At 43.4% G+C, this 13,076-nt stretch overlaps 1 protein-coding gene across 9 annotated transcripts in view; it reads left to right on the forward strand.

The window, feature by feature from the left end:
- Window positions 1–3,642, forward strand: part of MTUS1 (microtubule associated scaffold protein 1) — a 249,035-nt gene extending 245,393 nt beyond the window's left edge. For all 9 annotated transcript variants that reach the window (XM_077279667.1, XM_077279666.1, XM_077279669.1 and 6 more), the window contains 2 exons: window positions 931–1,028; window positions 1,874–3,642. In XM_077279667.1, coding sequence (XP_077135782.1) covers window positions 931–1,028; window positions 1,874–2,087 — 312 coding nt within the window. In that variant the 3' untranslated portion in view covers window positions 2,088–3,642. The remainder of the gene's footprint in view (window positions 1–930; window positions 1,029–1,873) is intronic.
- The last annotated feature ends 9,434 nt before the right edge of the window (window positions 3,643–13,076 follow it).

Raw genomic sequence — 13,076 nt, forward strand, 5'->3', positions numbered from 1 at the left:
AGTCTGGCAAAAAAAAAGCTTTGAATTGCCCCTTTTGTGTTGATGAAAGCCTGTTTCCTACAGGTGGATATCCCACGGTGGACAGTGCTTGCAATTGGTATTTGTCCCCTATATGGCGAATGTTTTGCACAGGTTTGATTTTAGAGTTTTCAACCAAAAAAAGCTTTCCTAGTATCCACACCCCTGTGAAGAATACCTGATGTGTTACCTTCCCTAGATATAAATATGAGGTAGGCTTTAATCCTAATCTCTTCTAATGCTCCTCAGTGTAGGATATACACCATGCCTTAGTGCATTTGTGGATAGTACCATAAATTTTCCCTTTAAAAAAAGAAAAAAAATTCAACACCAAAATAAACATCGTAAGTTGCAAATATTGAAGAGTGAAATGCCATTTAGTAGAAAGACCTGTTTTAAGGCGCTTTATATTGTTTCAGTAGTATTGCGCACCATGTCACAGTTCCTTCACCACATCGCATTTATACATTATAGCGTATACGGTAAATGCGCTCACTGGTCTCCAGTGCAGGCTTAGAATATAGAATACCAAGATTAGATATCTTAGATTTTTCTGCATACAACTTTTATTTTACTATAGAAGAAACCAAATGTTCTTTCTATGAAGATGTGTTAAAAGAAGCACATGGGGAACATGTGTCCACATTACATACAGTTCTGCAGTAGCGTAGCAGGAACACGTGTAACTTTTGTTTTGTGCCCTTTGTTTTTCGGCACACAATTCTGGCAGACAAATGTCACTGAATGAATATTGATTTTGTGTAATGAGGTATTCAGTGGCCCAACCCGGATCTTCATTACCTGCTCTTTTCAAGATGTGAAGAATGCCAAGTCCAGTGTCAGTCTTCCACGAGTTTGGTAACTTGTTGTTTTGTTTTTGTTGTTTTTTTTTTTTTTTTTTTTTTTTTCAAGGTTGAAACCAACACAATCTTGGTGGAAAAATTAAACAAATGCCAGCAGGAAAATGAGGATCTGAAAGCTCGTATGGCAAATCACATAGCTCTCTCACGGTAAGGTTTGGGATATATATCTTAAAGGTACATATTTTGTTTATTTGGCATGTTGTTGTTTTTTTGTGGGTTGAACAAATGCAACAAGACCCTGTGAGATCAGTTGAAGCTATTTTGGGTAGACTCCTTACTATCAGTTCTGCACATTCTCCAGTACTCTACAGTCAATCATTTCCTTTGGTCAGAGAGGTGAAAGTGATAAAGGAATCACAAGAGTCTAGGAACTTCTATTTTTATGTGTTGACCTAATGTCATGTATGAACCTAATGATGTTATTGTCATGAAAAATCAGATGATGCACAGCAAACTTCTGGACACTTCCTCCAGATGGGTCCCATTTCATCGGCCTCAACAGTGGCCACTGGAATGGCAAAGGGAGTACCGCCTCTCAATTGCCGGCAGCCATTGTTGTTCTTTTAGTTAGGCTTCCTGGCATGACCTCTTCGTTGTGACACACATGATGTCGCACCAGGCCAGCTAATCAAAAGTAGAGCTGTGGACACCAGCAGGTAAGAGGCAGGCCTCCTTCTCCTATTCCAGAGTCAGGATTAATGAAATGGGACATGTAAATCTATTTTCACCAACTCTGGTCCGTTACCATGACGTGATCACCAAGTCAGACTTTAAAAAAACCAAAAAAAAACCCAACATTTTAGAAAAAGCATAAAACAAAATCTTCCTCCTGGTGCCATGAAGTAGATAGACGACACTGCCATGTGGGCAACATGCAACACTTTGGAAAACAGTATCATGGTACTAATGAAAGGCTAACAAACTAGTGGCCTACAGTACATTGACGTCATGTTGCGGTCATTATTTTAACACGCCTTATGTTGCTCTTGCAGGCAGCTGTCCACAGAGCAAGAAGTTTTGCAGAGGTCTCTAGAGAAAGAATCCAAAGCGAACAAACGCCTCTCAATGGAGAATGAAGAACTCCTCTGGAAGCTTCACAATGGTGACCTATGTAGCCCTAAAAAGCTGTCGCCATCTTCCCCTGGTATACCCTTCCATCCTCGGAACTCTGGATCGTTTTCCAGTCCGACAGTGTCGCCGAGATGACAGCACTTTTATGATTACTAAAGATCAGAAAAACTTCTCAAACATTTCGGGACATTGTGGTGAGATTGCTTTGGACAGATACAATGGAAACTAAGGCTATATTAGCTACCTAACCATTACAAGATGACTGGAACTTGGGATTTGGGTTAATGATTCTGTAACCCACTGGAATTTGAAGGAACAACTGGAGAATGTTGTTCTTTCAGCTAAAGAGAAGACTTTATGGTAAATATATACGGACGTTGTTGCACAAAGCACTTACCTAGCAAGATCAAACTATTCTTGCATTTTTTTGCCTTTTTTCACCTACAGCAAGTACATAGGGAAAAAAGCTCAGGGCCTGTAGATAAATCACAAACTTTCTAAAGTTTCTTTATTCACCTGTTAATTGTTCTTCTCATTGGATCGAGTGTTTGTGAGATGAATGAGATGGATGTTACACACACGGCTTGTCTGCCTTCATGCTGCCTTTTTGTTCTCGTTCTTTTTTTTTTGCATTTTTTTTGCCACCATTCTTTGTTCTGTTATCTGTACGAGAAACTTCTGAAAACATTAATGTTTCGAGGAAAACTTGAGCAATCTGCACAACATGTATCTGCCTTGTAGAACATCAGAACACCATCCATTAATAATTGAGGTTCTCTGGTTGCTTTGTGATCTTCTCAACCCCTCAAATGTCGACCTATTGACTTTTATATGCCTTGGTGAAATAAAATGTCTGCTGCTTCTCATCTGTAAGTACAGTGATTATCCATCTCTTGCTTAATTATATGTACTTTTTTGGACTATGCAAAAAAAAAAGCACCACATTGGTGTTGTACCATTGGCCTGCATTAAAAAGCTTATTTGCAGCTAGATCTCATTTTCCAGTGCAAAAAAAGTCTCCAAAAGCTAATGAGCTATAAGAAAAGTAATTGCCATCTGTCATGCATGCGTCATCTTCAAGCCGCCATTTGCTTCTAATCAGATCAAACCGGGAGGGCAAAAAAATGGCTATATACCTGCCTTGAAAAAACCACCAGAGAAGACGACTGACCGGGAACGGAGACATTTGTGGGTTTTTTGTTTTTTCTTCACTGTTTACAGCTAGTTTGAGTTGACATGGATTTTTTTTTTCAAGCATTTCCAAAAGGAAAAGTTTCCAAAGAGTTTTATAATCTATCGGCCTGAAATGTTTTTTTTCTTATGTTTTTGTAACTCCATTTTTATCCATGCAATTCTTAAGTCTGTTGCCACTTTTTTTTCCCCTTGGTAAGATAGTTTAGGCCTGTGACCAACATGTATTGGTTTGTACCCCTGATTATACTTACTGAAGTTTTAATTTTGAACACCAGTATGTCAAGTTTGGGCACGGAAAAGGAAATTTTTTTGTGTACATTTTTTTTTTTTCCAGCATTTTTTGGGGTCGTATTTCATCTGTATCATGCAATTGTGTGTAGCTTCTAGCATACTTGGATGTAAAAAAATAATAAAGCTGTAGTTGCTTGGTTTGTAATGATGGAAATATATTCTGATGTTTAAGAGAATAAATTTATTGGTGCAATAATTTACGTCATATCGCTTGGTATCGACCGTTATTCAGATGTCTCTTATTTTCTAGCTTGGGGTGCAGCCTGCTAATACAACAGATTTTGATGAAAGCACTTTGCAGTAAGCTTAGTAAGCATAGGTCATTATGGTATTTCATTCACTGATCTTATGACTCTGATGTATAATATTACATTATGAGGGAACCTGGTGTTCGGTGACTATCACTTACTGTATATTGATTATTGGTAAATGTAACACTATTCTTCCAAATGAAGTCACAAAATGGTAAATTGATACAATCATCTCAAGGGAATTGGGTCATTTTTATTAGTTAGATCTTATAGTAAAGACTAATATAGGTGAATAAGTCATGGCATTACAAGATCTATTCCTTAACTAATAAATAAAAACACAACACAGAATTTATTGAGTGGAAGAAAAATGGCCGTGATGTTTATTTAGGGTTAAACCAGTTACAAACAGAATAAATAATGTAATCACAACTTCCATATTTCCATAAAAACACCAAATCCAATCCGCCCATACCAATGGGCGATTTTCCCACAAACAAGAACATCACGACAGGGACTTAACAAAGAAAAGGGGAGGGAGGGTGGGCTCTTCTTTTCTTCACTGCTCCAGCGGAATGATGTTCCCTGGTAAAAGCTGGCAAATATATAGCAGAATAAATCTGCCTAACAACCATAACCACCAATAAAAACCATTTGAAATGGGCGCCAAAAGCGCCAGTTAAAACCAGAGCTTCTAAAAATAGCTCACCATGGACATTTAAACTGACCTGAGATTGAACCCTAAATTAAAGCCCAATGTGCATATCTGATCACCACAATAATCCTAAGATCTGTAATGCCATGAGACCCCCCCTTTATTTCATTTTTTGACGGGGGGGGGGGGCTAGCATGGCATTACAAGATCTATTCCTTAACTAATAAATAAAAACACAACACAGAATTTATTGAGTGGAAGAAAAATGGCCGTGATGTTTATTTAGGGTTAAACCAGTTACAAACAGAATAAATAATGTAATCACAACTTCCATATTTCCATAAAAACACCAAATCCAATCCGCCCATACCAATGGGCGATTTTCCCAAGAGCCAAGCCTCAAAGAGGCGAGGCCCCCCCATAACCACACAGCCACTTTTCAACCATCGATTGTAAATTTAAGTTAAAAATATCCAATCCAATAACCGATAAATGGACCAAATCAGTACGGAAAAGACCTGGTAAAAACCCTTCTAATTCCTCATGACGAAAAGAAAAACCGCCAATTAATGGTAAAAATTTACTCATACTCCTATTAATTCTTTTACGAATCTTATCCAAAAATAAAAACTTCGAATCAGACCATAAAATTCTGGGGACAATTTCGGAAAAAACAAGACCCACAGACGGAAAGGACTGTCTAATGCTGCAAATATCAGACCTCATAAAAGCTAATAAATCTAAAGTTCTCATTTTGCCCAAATCGTTACCGGACAAATGAAAAATCACTAAATCTGGAAAAGGAAACATGTTAATACATTTTCTAAACTCAAAACAAAAATTTGACCATTTCATGCCCCGAACACTGTGCCAGAAGATCTGAACTTGAGAAGAATTAAATGATAAATTCTCAGTATAAATTCTCTGCCTGGCCCTCTTCTCTGCCCAAAAAATATACGAGTGTCCAATAATCCACACTATGAATGGACCTGAAAAATAAATAGATAATTAGTAATCGTAAAGTTCGTGGCGAACATACAATTTGAATCTATTAGATTCCCATCTACCCAATTTCTGTATTGAAGCATCCTCTAAACCTGATCCGGCTGCTTCGGTAGCAGCTCCTATACGGAAAGAATGGGAAGTGATCCTAAGGTGTTGGTAATTCAAAGAACATAAGCATTTTTTTAGAACTGCATTGAATTGAAATATAGTTACAGGTAAACCATCCAAATGAATAAATAATGGGCCTGAAATATCTGGCCTAATAGTAAGCCAACGCAATAAACTAGCTACTGGGCAGATTAACGGCTCAGGGAAAGCGTTAATAATTAACCTAGATCCTCTGCCCATCTGGTCTGTTTTTGATTTTCTAATAAATAAAACTACTTGAGAATTATCAACTCTGACATCAGACATGAACAGACCAGAAGGTTCCGATTTGTTGGTTGAGACTACCTCGCCAACCCGCAAGGCACCGAAAAATGTGAGTGTGAATATTGAATAAAATAAAACGCTCTCCTCTCTAGAACTACAAACATCAGGGAGCGCTAAGCATAATTCCTTCAAAAGCTGGAAAGAGATCGGGCGTCTTGAATCGGGTTTAAAGTTAGATCTCTTCAAGCCCTTCAAAAATTGCTTTAAGGGGAAAAAACTAGTTAGCGGGGGGTTACCCCTTAATTTTAGAAAAAACGATACCCCTGCAATGGATTTAGCTATAGCTGAGTGGGAGAGGCCTGATTCAGACAGAGATACTGCAAACTGCAGGCCGGATAGGGCATTGGATACATTACAATTTAAGTTATGAAGGGCGCAAAAATTCACCCATCTAAGCCACGCGGCCGAATAATCGGCCCATGATCTAGCCGAGAGGGAATTCCTAATACACTGAGGAATCAAATCGAAATCAGCTCCCAAATTGACTGCGGGCAAGGAGTTGGCTCCAAATCTGCGTTGGGTACCTGTAAGCAAAAGAATGACCGCTCATGTTTGCACAGTGAACCCGCCACTGAAGCCCATGCACTCACGCCTTGTTTCGCTTTGATCCAAATATTAAATTTTAGGCATGTTAAAACCAATTGTCTTATAATCAAAGAAGCGCATTTATTTTTAGAGGACAGGGTGTTTATGGAGAGAAGTACTCCTTGATTCAATGAAAAAATGCTTAACCTGGAGTTCTGAATCAAAGAGCCCCATAAATAGAGCCCCAAAAAAATTGCAAAGAGTTCCAGCACCATCTCATTATTTGTGATATGAGAATCCAACCAATGAGATGGCCACTGAACATGACACCAATGATGTGACAAGAGAACACCACATCCGGAAGTGGAATTCACAGAAACAGAGAAGGGGATTGAGTCAGCAGAAATAAAAGCAGTTTGCCAGCAAGACTTTCCGTTAAAATCTGAAAGAAATTCTAACCAAATTTTTACATCCTCCTTCATCTCAGAAGAAACTCTGATATGAGAAGTAGGAGACGATAATCCTTTGGTAGCATCATAAAGCCGTCTAGAAAAAACTCGACCGATTGGAATAATACGCAAAGCAAAATTTAGTAGGCCGAGTAAAGATTGAAGATCCTTTAAGATCACCTTCTTTTTGGTAAGACAATTATTTAGTGCAGTGGATAATTTTACAATTTTGTCCAGCGGGAGTCTGGATTCCATTTTAACCGAGTCTAACGTAACGCCTAAAAACTCGATACAATTACAAGGAAAAACGGTTTTCTCATGGGCAATGGGAACGCCAAAATACTCGCACATTTTAATAAAACTATTAAGTGTATCTAAACAAATTGAGGATTCAGGGGGGCCTACAAACAAAAAATCGTCTAGATAATGCAAAATATTGACATTAGGGGAATTGGATTCCAGTATCCAATGCAAAAATGATGAGAAGCTCTCGAAGTAAAAACAAGACAGGGAAAAACCCATAGGGAGGCATTTGTCAAAGAAAAACTGGTTTTCAAAATAAAAGCCTAATGAATTAAAACCGTTAGGATCTATAGGTAACAACCGAAACGCCGACTTAATGTCCGATTTGGACATAAGAGCGTTCTTACCCATATTCCTAAGCATGTCTATGGCCAAGTCAAATGATGAGTAGCTAACAGAACAGACGTCCTTATCTACCTCATCATTCAAAGATGAACCGGTGGGGTACGATAGGTGGTGAATCAGGCGGAAAGATCCCGTATCTCTTTTGGGTACTAAACCTAGCGGAGAAATACGAAAATTCGGGAAAGGAGGGGAGGTAAAAGGACCTGCGACCCTACCAAGTTCCAGCTCGCTAAAAAATTTTTCTCTAGCTATTTCGGGATTAAATGCCAAAGAGGGAAGATTCCTTAACAACTTACAACCGATCCCTTTAAAAGAAGGCACAAAAAAACCTTTAGAAAATCCGTTAAAAATTAAATTACTGCTCAGCAGATCTGGGTACTTGTTTAGCCAGTACACCAGTCTTTCCAGCTTCACTGGGGTCGAGGCTTTTTGCATTACTGTCCCTGGAAAGTGTTTGCTGAGCGGACTGCTTTTTAAAGCATCGTGACATAGAGTGCGCATTTCCGCAAAATGAACACTCGTGTCGAAATCTGCAGTTAGTATTCCACTTACAGACAGAGTCATTAAAAGCAAAACATACGCCCTTCTTAGGGAGGGCTGATGACACCTGTTTAGCTGAAGACTGTCTCTGAGGCAGCATCAGATTAATCCAAAGCCCGACATCCTTTGTACCCCAGGAGAGGTCAGGATGAACAGCTAACTTTTGCCTAAAGGATTCATCATAATTAATCCAGGCAAAACCGCCAAAGTTGCGGTATGCCTCCAAAATTATGTCAATGTGTTGAAACAATTTACTACATAAATTAGGTGATTTCTCGCCCAGGACCGCCGAATAAATTGAAAAGGCCTGTATCCAATTGTTGAAAGATCTGATGTGACCACGCTTAACGTCATCAGAATCAGATTTTTCATCGCGCCTTTCCAACCTACCCGGCTGATCCCTGCGAGGAAGCAAAGAAAATAAATCAATGTATTGGTTACTCCAAATCAGCTCCTTTGTTGCTGAGCTGAGATGAAAACCAAGGGGAGAAAGCTCACAAGTCAGAGCTTCTTTAAAATGATTCTGAGGAATTACAGTAGAGGATGTGGAAATTCCAGGACTGTTGTCAAAACTGACAACTGTGGGAGAAGGAGATTTAAAAACCTCCCCCAGTGTCTCTGAAACCACATCCTTGATCATATTTTTAAAATCAGCGTGCGAGACAGACAGGGGCACATGAATGTTCTCACCCCTACTGATGGCATCGCTGCTGCGTCCAGAAGAGTTGCCAGCGCTCCAGCCCTCCATGTTGGGCGAGCGCCGGTGCGAGCCAGCTGAACCTGACCCGATGGAGTCCTCACGCTGCGGGAGCACGCGGTCCGGTGCGGGAGCTGGGATGCTGGAGGAGGCCGCCGCCATCGCCGACAGGGCGCCTGACAGAGGGGTTTCCGCAGCGCTTGTACGGCTGCATCTTACCCCTGAGCTGCCAGCGCTCACTGATGACGCGGCCGATGACGTCTGAGGACGCTGTGGGAGATCTCGTGCTGGGCTGCGAGATCTCCTGGCTGCAGCGCCGCGCGGCTTCCTGGATGGCGCTTGAGAGCGGCGTCTAGGTCTCTGTGTCTGGCGCGGTCCTTCCTGCGGTGTCGGCAGCGCTGGAGAGCCCGGAGTTCCGTTGACAGACGGCGGTTCTGCAGAATCTTGACGCGAGGACTCGGCCTGGGATGCCGGTAAGGGAGGGGGGGAGACGGCTTCGGAAGCTACCTCATAAGGTTCTATAGCGAGGCAGCTCCTTAGCCAGTCAACCCCACCCTCAGCGCCGGCTCTGGAGATCAGCTGCCGCAGCAAATCTTCCATCTTGAAGAAGGTCTCTTCTTTTCTTCACTGCTCCAGCGGAATGATGTTCCCTGGTAAAAGCTGGCAAATATATAGCAGAATAAATCTGCCTAACAACCATAACCACCAATAAAAACCATTTGAAATGGGCGCCAAAAGCGCCAGTTAAAACCAGAGCTTCTAAAAATAGCTCACCATGGACATTTAAACTGACCTGAGACCACAATAATCCTAAGATCTGTAATGCCATGAGACCCCCCCTTTATTTCATTTTTTGACGGGGGGGGGGGCTAGCAGGAGGTTGTTGGGAATGTTTATATTAACCAGGCTCTTCCTAGTGTCATTATGAGTCTTATAAAGTTACATGTAGAAAGTGACCTCTGGTCCACGCAGAAGACACCGTATGAGATGGAAACTGCAGAAGGCGGTGGTGAGAGGTATGGAATTTTGTTTTGTTAATTGACGTGTGTGTGTGTGTATATATTATATACTAGATGGTGGCCCGATTCTAACACGTCGGGTATTCTAGAATATGCATGTCCACGTAGTATATTGCACAGGCCACGTAGTATATTGCACAGGCCACGTAGTATATTGCACAGGCCACGTAGTATATTGCACAGGCCACGTAGTATATTGCACAGGCCACGTAGTATATTGCACAGGCCACGTAGTATATTGCACAGGCCACGTAGTATATTGCACAGGCCACGTAGTATATTGCACAGGCCACGTAGTATATTGCACAGGCCACGTAGTATATTGCACAGGCCACGTAGTATATTGCACAGGCCACGTAGTATATTGCACAGGCCACGTAGTATATTGCACAGGCCACGTAGTATATTGCCCAGCCACGTAGTATATTGCCCAGCCACGTAGTATATTGCACAGCGCCACGTAGTATACTGCACAGTGCCACGTAGTATACTGCCCAGCCACGTAGTATACTGCCCAGCCACGTAGAATACTGCCCAGCCACGTAGAATACTGCCCAGCCACGTAGAATACTGCCCAGCCACGTAGTATACTGCCCAGCCACGTAGTATATTGCCCAGCCACGCAGTATATTGCCCAGCCACGCAGTATATTGCCCAGCCACGCAGTATACTGCCCAGCCACGCAGTATACTGCCCAGCCACGCAGTATACTGCCCAGCCACGTAGTATACTGCCCAGCCACGTAGTATACTGCCCAGCCATGTAGTATACTGCCCAGCCACGTAGTATACTGCCCAGCCACGCAGTATATTGCCCAGCCACGCAGTATACTGCCCAGCCACGCAGTATACTGCCCAGCCACGTAGTATACTGCCCAGCCACGTAGTATACTGCCCAGCCACGTAGTATACTGCCCAGCCATGTAGTATATTGCCCAGCCACGCAGTATATTGCCCAGCCACGCAGTATACTGCCCAGCCACGCAGTATACTGCCCAGCCACGCAGTATACTGCCCAGCCACGTAGTATACTGCCCAGCCACGTAGTATACTGCCCAGCCATGTAGTATACTGCCCAGCCACGTAGTATACTGCCCAGCGACGTAGTATACAGCACAGAGCCACATAGTATATTGCCCAGCCACGCAGTATATTGCCCAGCCACGCAGTATATTGCCCAGCCACGCAGTATATTGCCCAGCCACGCAGTATATTGCCCAGCCACGCAGTATATTGCCCAGCCACGTAGTATATTGCCCAGCCACGTAGTATATTGCCCAGCCACGTAGTATATTGCCCAGCCACGTAGTATATTGCCCAGCCACGTAGTATATTGCCCAGCCACGTAGTATATTGCCCAGCCACGTAGTATATTGCCCAGCCACGTAGTATATTGCCCAGCTACGTAGTATATAGCACAGAGATGTAGTATATAACAAAGACCATGCAGTATGTAACAGCCCACGTAGTATATAGCAATGTGGCCACTATATGCATGGTTAAAAAACACTTAAAATAAAAAATAAACATATACTCACCTTCCGAAGGCCCCTTGAAGTCCTGGCGCCTGTGTGCGGTGCGCGCGGCAGCTTCCAGTCCCAGGGTTGGTATGAGCGCAGGACCTGTGATGACGTCGCGATCACATGACCATGACGTCATGGAAGGTCCTTCTCGCATAGCAATAGCATCCTTGGCACCAGAACCTGCCGCTTGCACTGCCGAGGACAGCCGCGATGTCAGAGGGTGAGAATAACTTTTTTTTTATTGTTGTTCTTATTTGTAACATTAGATCTTTTTACTATTGATGCTGCATACGCAGCATCAATAGTAAAAAGTTGGTCACACAGGGTTAATAGCTGCGTAACCGGAGAGCGTTACACCGCGCTCCGGTAACGCTGGCATTAACCCTGTGTGAGGGCTGACTGGAGGGGAGTATGGAGCGGGCACTGACTGCGGGGAGGAAAGAGCGGCCATTTTGCCGCCGGACTGTGCCCGTCGCTGATTGGTCGTGGCAATGGTCGTAGGCGTTTTGCCACGGCCAATCAGTGACTTGGATTTCCATAACAGACAGAGGCCGCGACCAATGAATATCCGTGACAGACAGACAGAAGTGACCCTTAGACAATTATATAGTAGACTAGATGGTAGCCCGATTCTAACGTATCGGGTATTCTAGAATATGTGTGTAGTTTATTTATGAAGATTTTAGAATAATACATTTAATACACAGGATTCGGCCAGCCGCGACCAATTAGCGAAGCGTGGTCAAATCCCGCGCCAATTCGCGGTCGGACTGCGTCTGTCGCTGATTGTTCGCGGCCGGCCATGTAGTATATAACAGCCCACGGAGTATATAGCACAGCCCACGGAGTATATAGCGCAGCCCACGGAGTATATAGCGCAGCCCACGGAGTATATAGCACAGCCCTTCGGAGTATATAGCACAGCCCACGGAGTATATAGCACAGCCCACGGAGTATATAGCGCAGCCCACGGAGTATATAGCGCAGCCCACGGAGTATATAGCGCAGCCCACGGAGTATATAGCGCAGCCCACGGAGTATATAGCGCAGCCACGTAGTAAATAGCGCAGCCACGTAGCATATAACACAGCTCACGTAGTATATAACAGCCCACGCACGCAGTGTATAACACAGGCCACGTATTGTATTGCACAGGCCACGTAGTGTATTGCACAGGCCACGTAGTGTATTGCACAGGCCACGTAGTGTATTGCACAGGCCACGTAGTGTATTGCACAGGCCACGTAGTGTATTGCACAGGCCACGTAGTGTATTGCACAGCCTGCGTAGTACATTGCACAGCCCGCGTAGTATATTGCACAGCCCACACAGTGTATAGCAATGTGGGCATCATATCCCTGTTAAAAAAAAGAATTAAATTAAAAAAGTTATATACTCACCTTCCGTTGGCCCCGGATCCAGGCGAAGCGTTTACCGACGCTCCTCGCGCGCTCCGGTCTCAAGAGTGCATTGCGGTCTCGCGAGATGATGACGTGCCGCATAGGCAGCATCAATAGTAAAAAGTTGGTCACACAGGGTTAATAGCAGCGGTAACGGAGTGCGTTACCCGCGGCCCGTTACCGCTACCATTAACCCTGTGTGAGCGCTGAGTGGAGGGGAGTAGGGAGCGGGCACTGACTGCGGGGAGTAGGGAGCGGGCACTGACTGCGGGGAGGAAGGAGCGGCCATTTTGCCGCCGGACTGTGCCCGTTGCTGATTGGTCGTGGGCGTTTTACCGCGACCAATCAGCGACTTGGATTTCCATGACACAGAGGCCGCGACCAATGAATATCCGTGACAGACAGACGGACGGAAGTGACCCTTAGACAATTATATAGTAGATAATTTCATTTTACTTTTGTTTTAGATTTTGTTCGCTTTGTTGCAAAGTGAACA

The sequence above is a fragment of the Ranitomeya variabilis genome, chromosome 1 (genome assembly GCF_051348905.1).
Source record: "Ranitomeya variabilis isolate aRanVar5 chromosome 1, aRanVar5.hap1, whole genome shotgun sequence".
Classification (NCBI taxonomy): Eukaryota; Metazoa; Chordata; class Amphibia; order Anura; family Dendrobatidae; genus Ranitomeya; species Ranitomeya variabilis.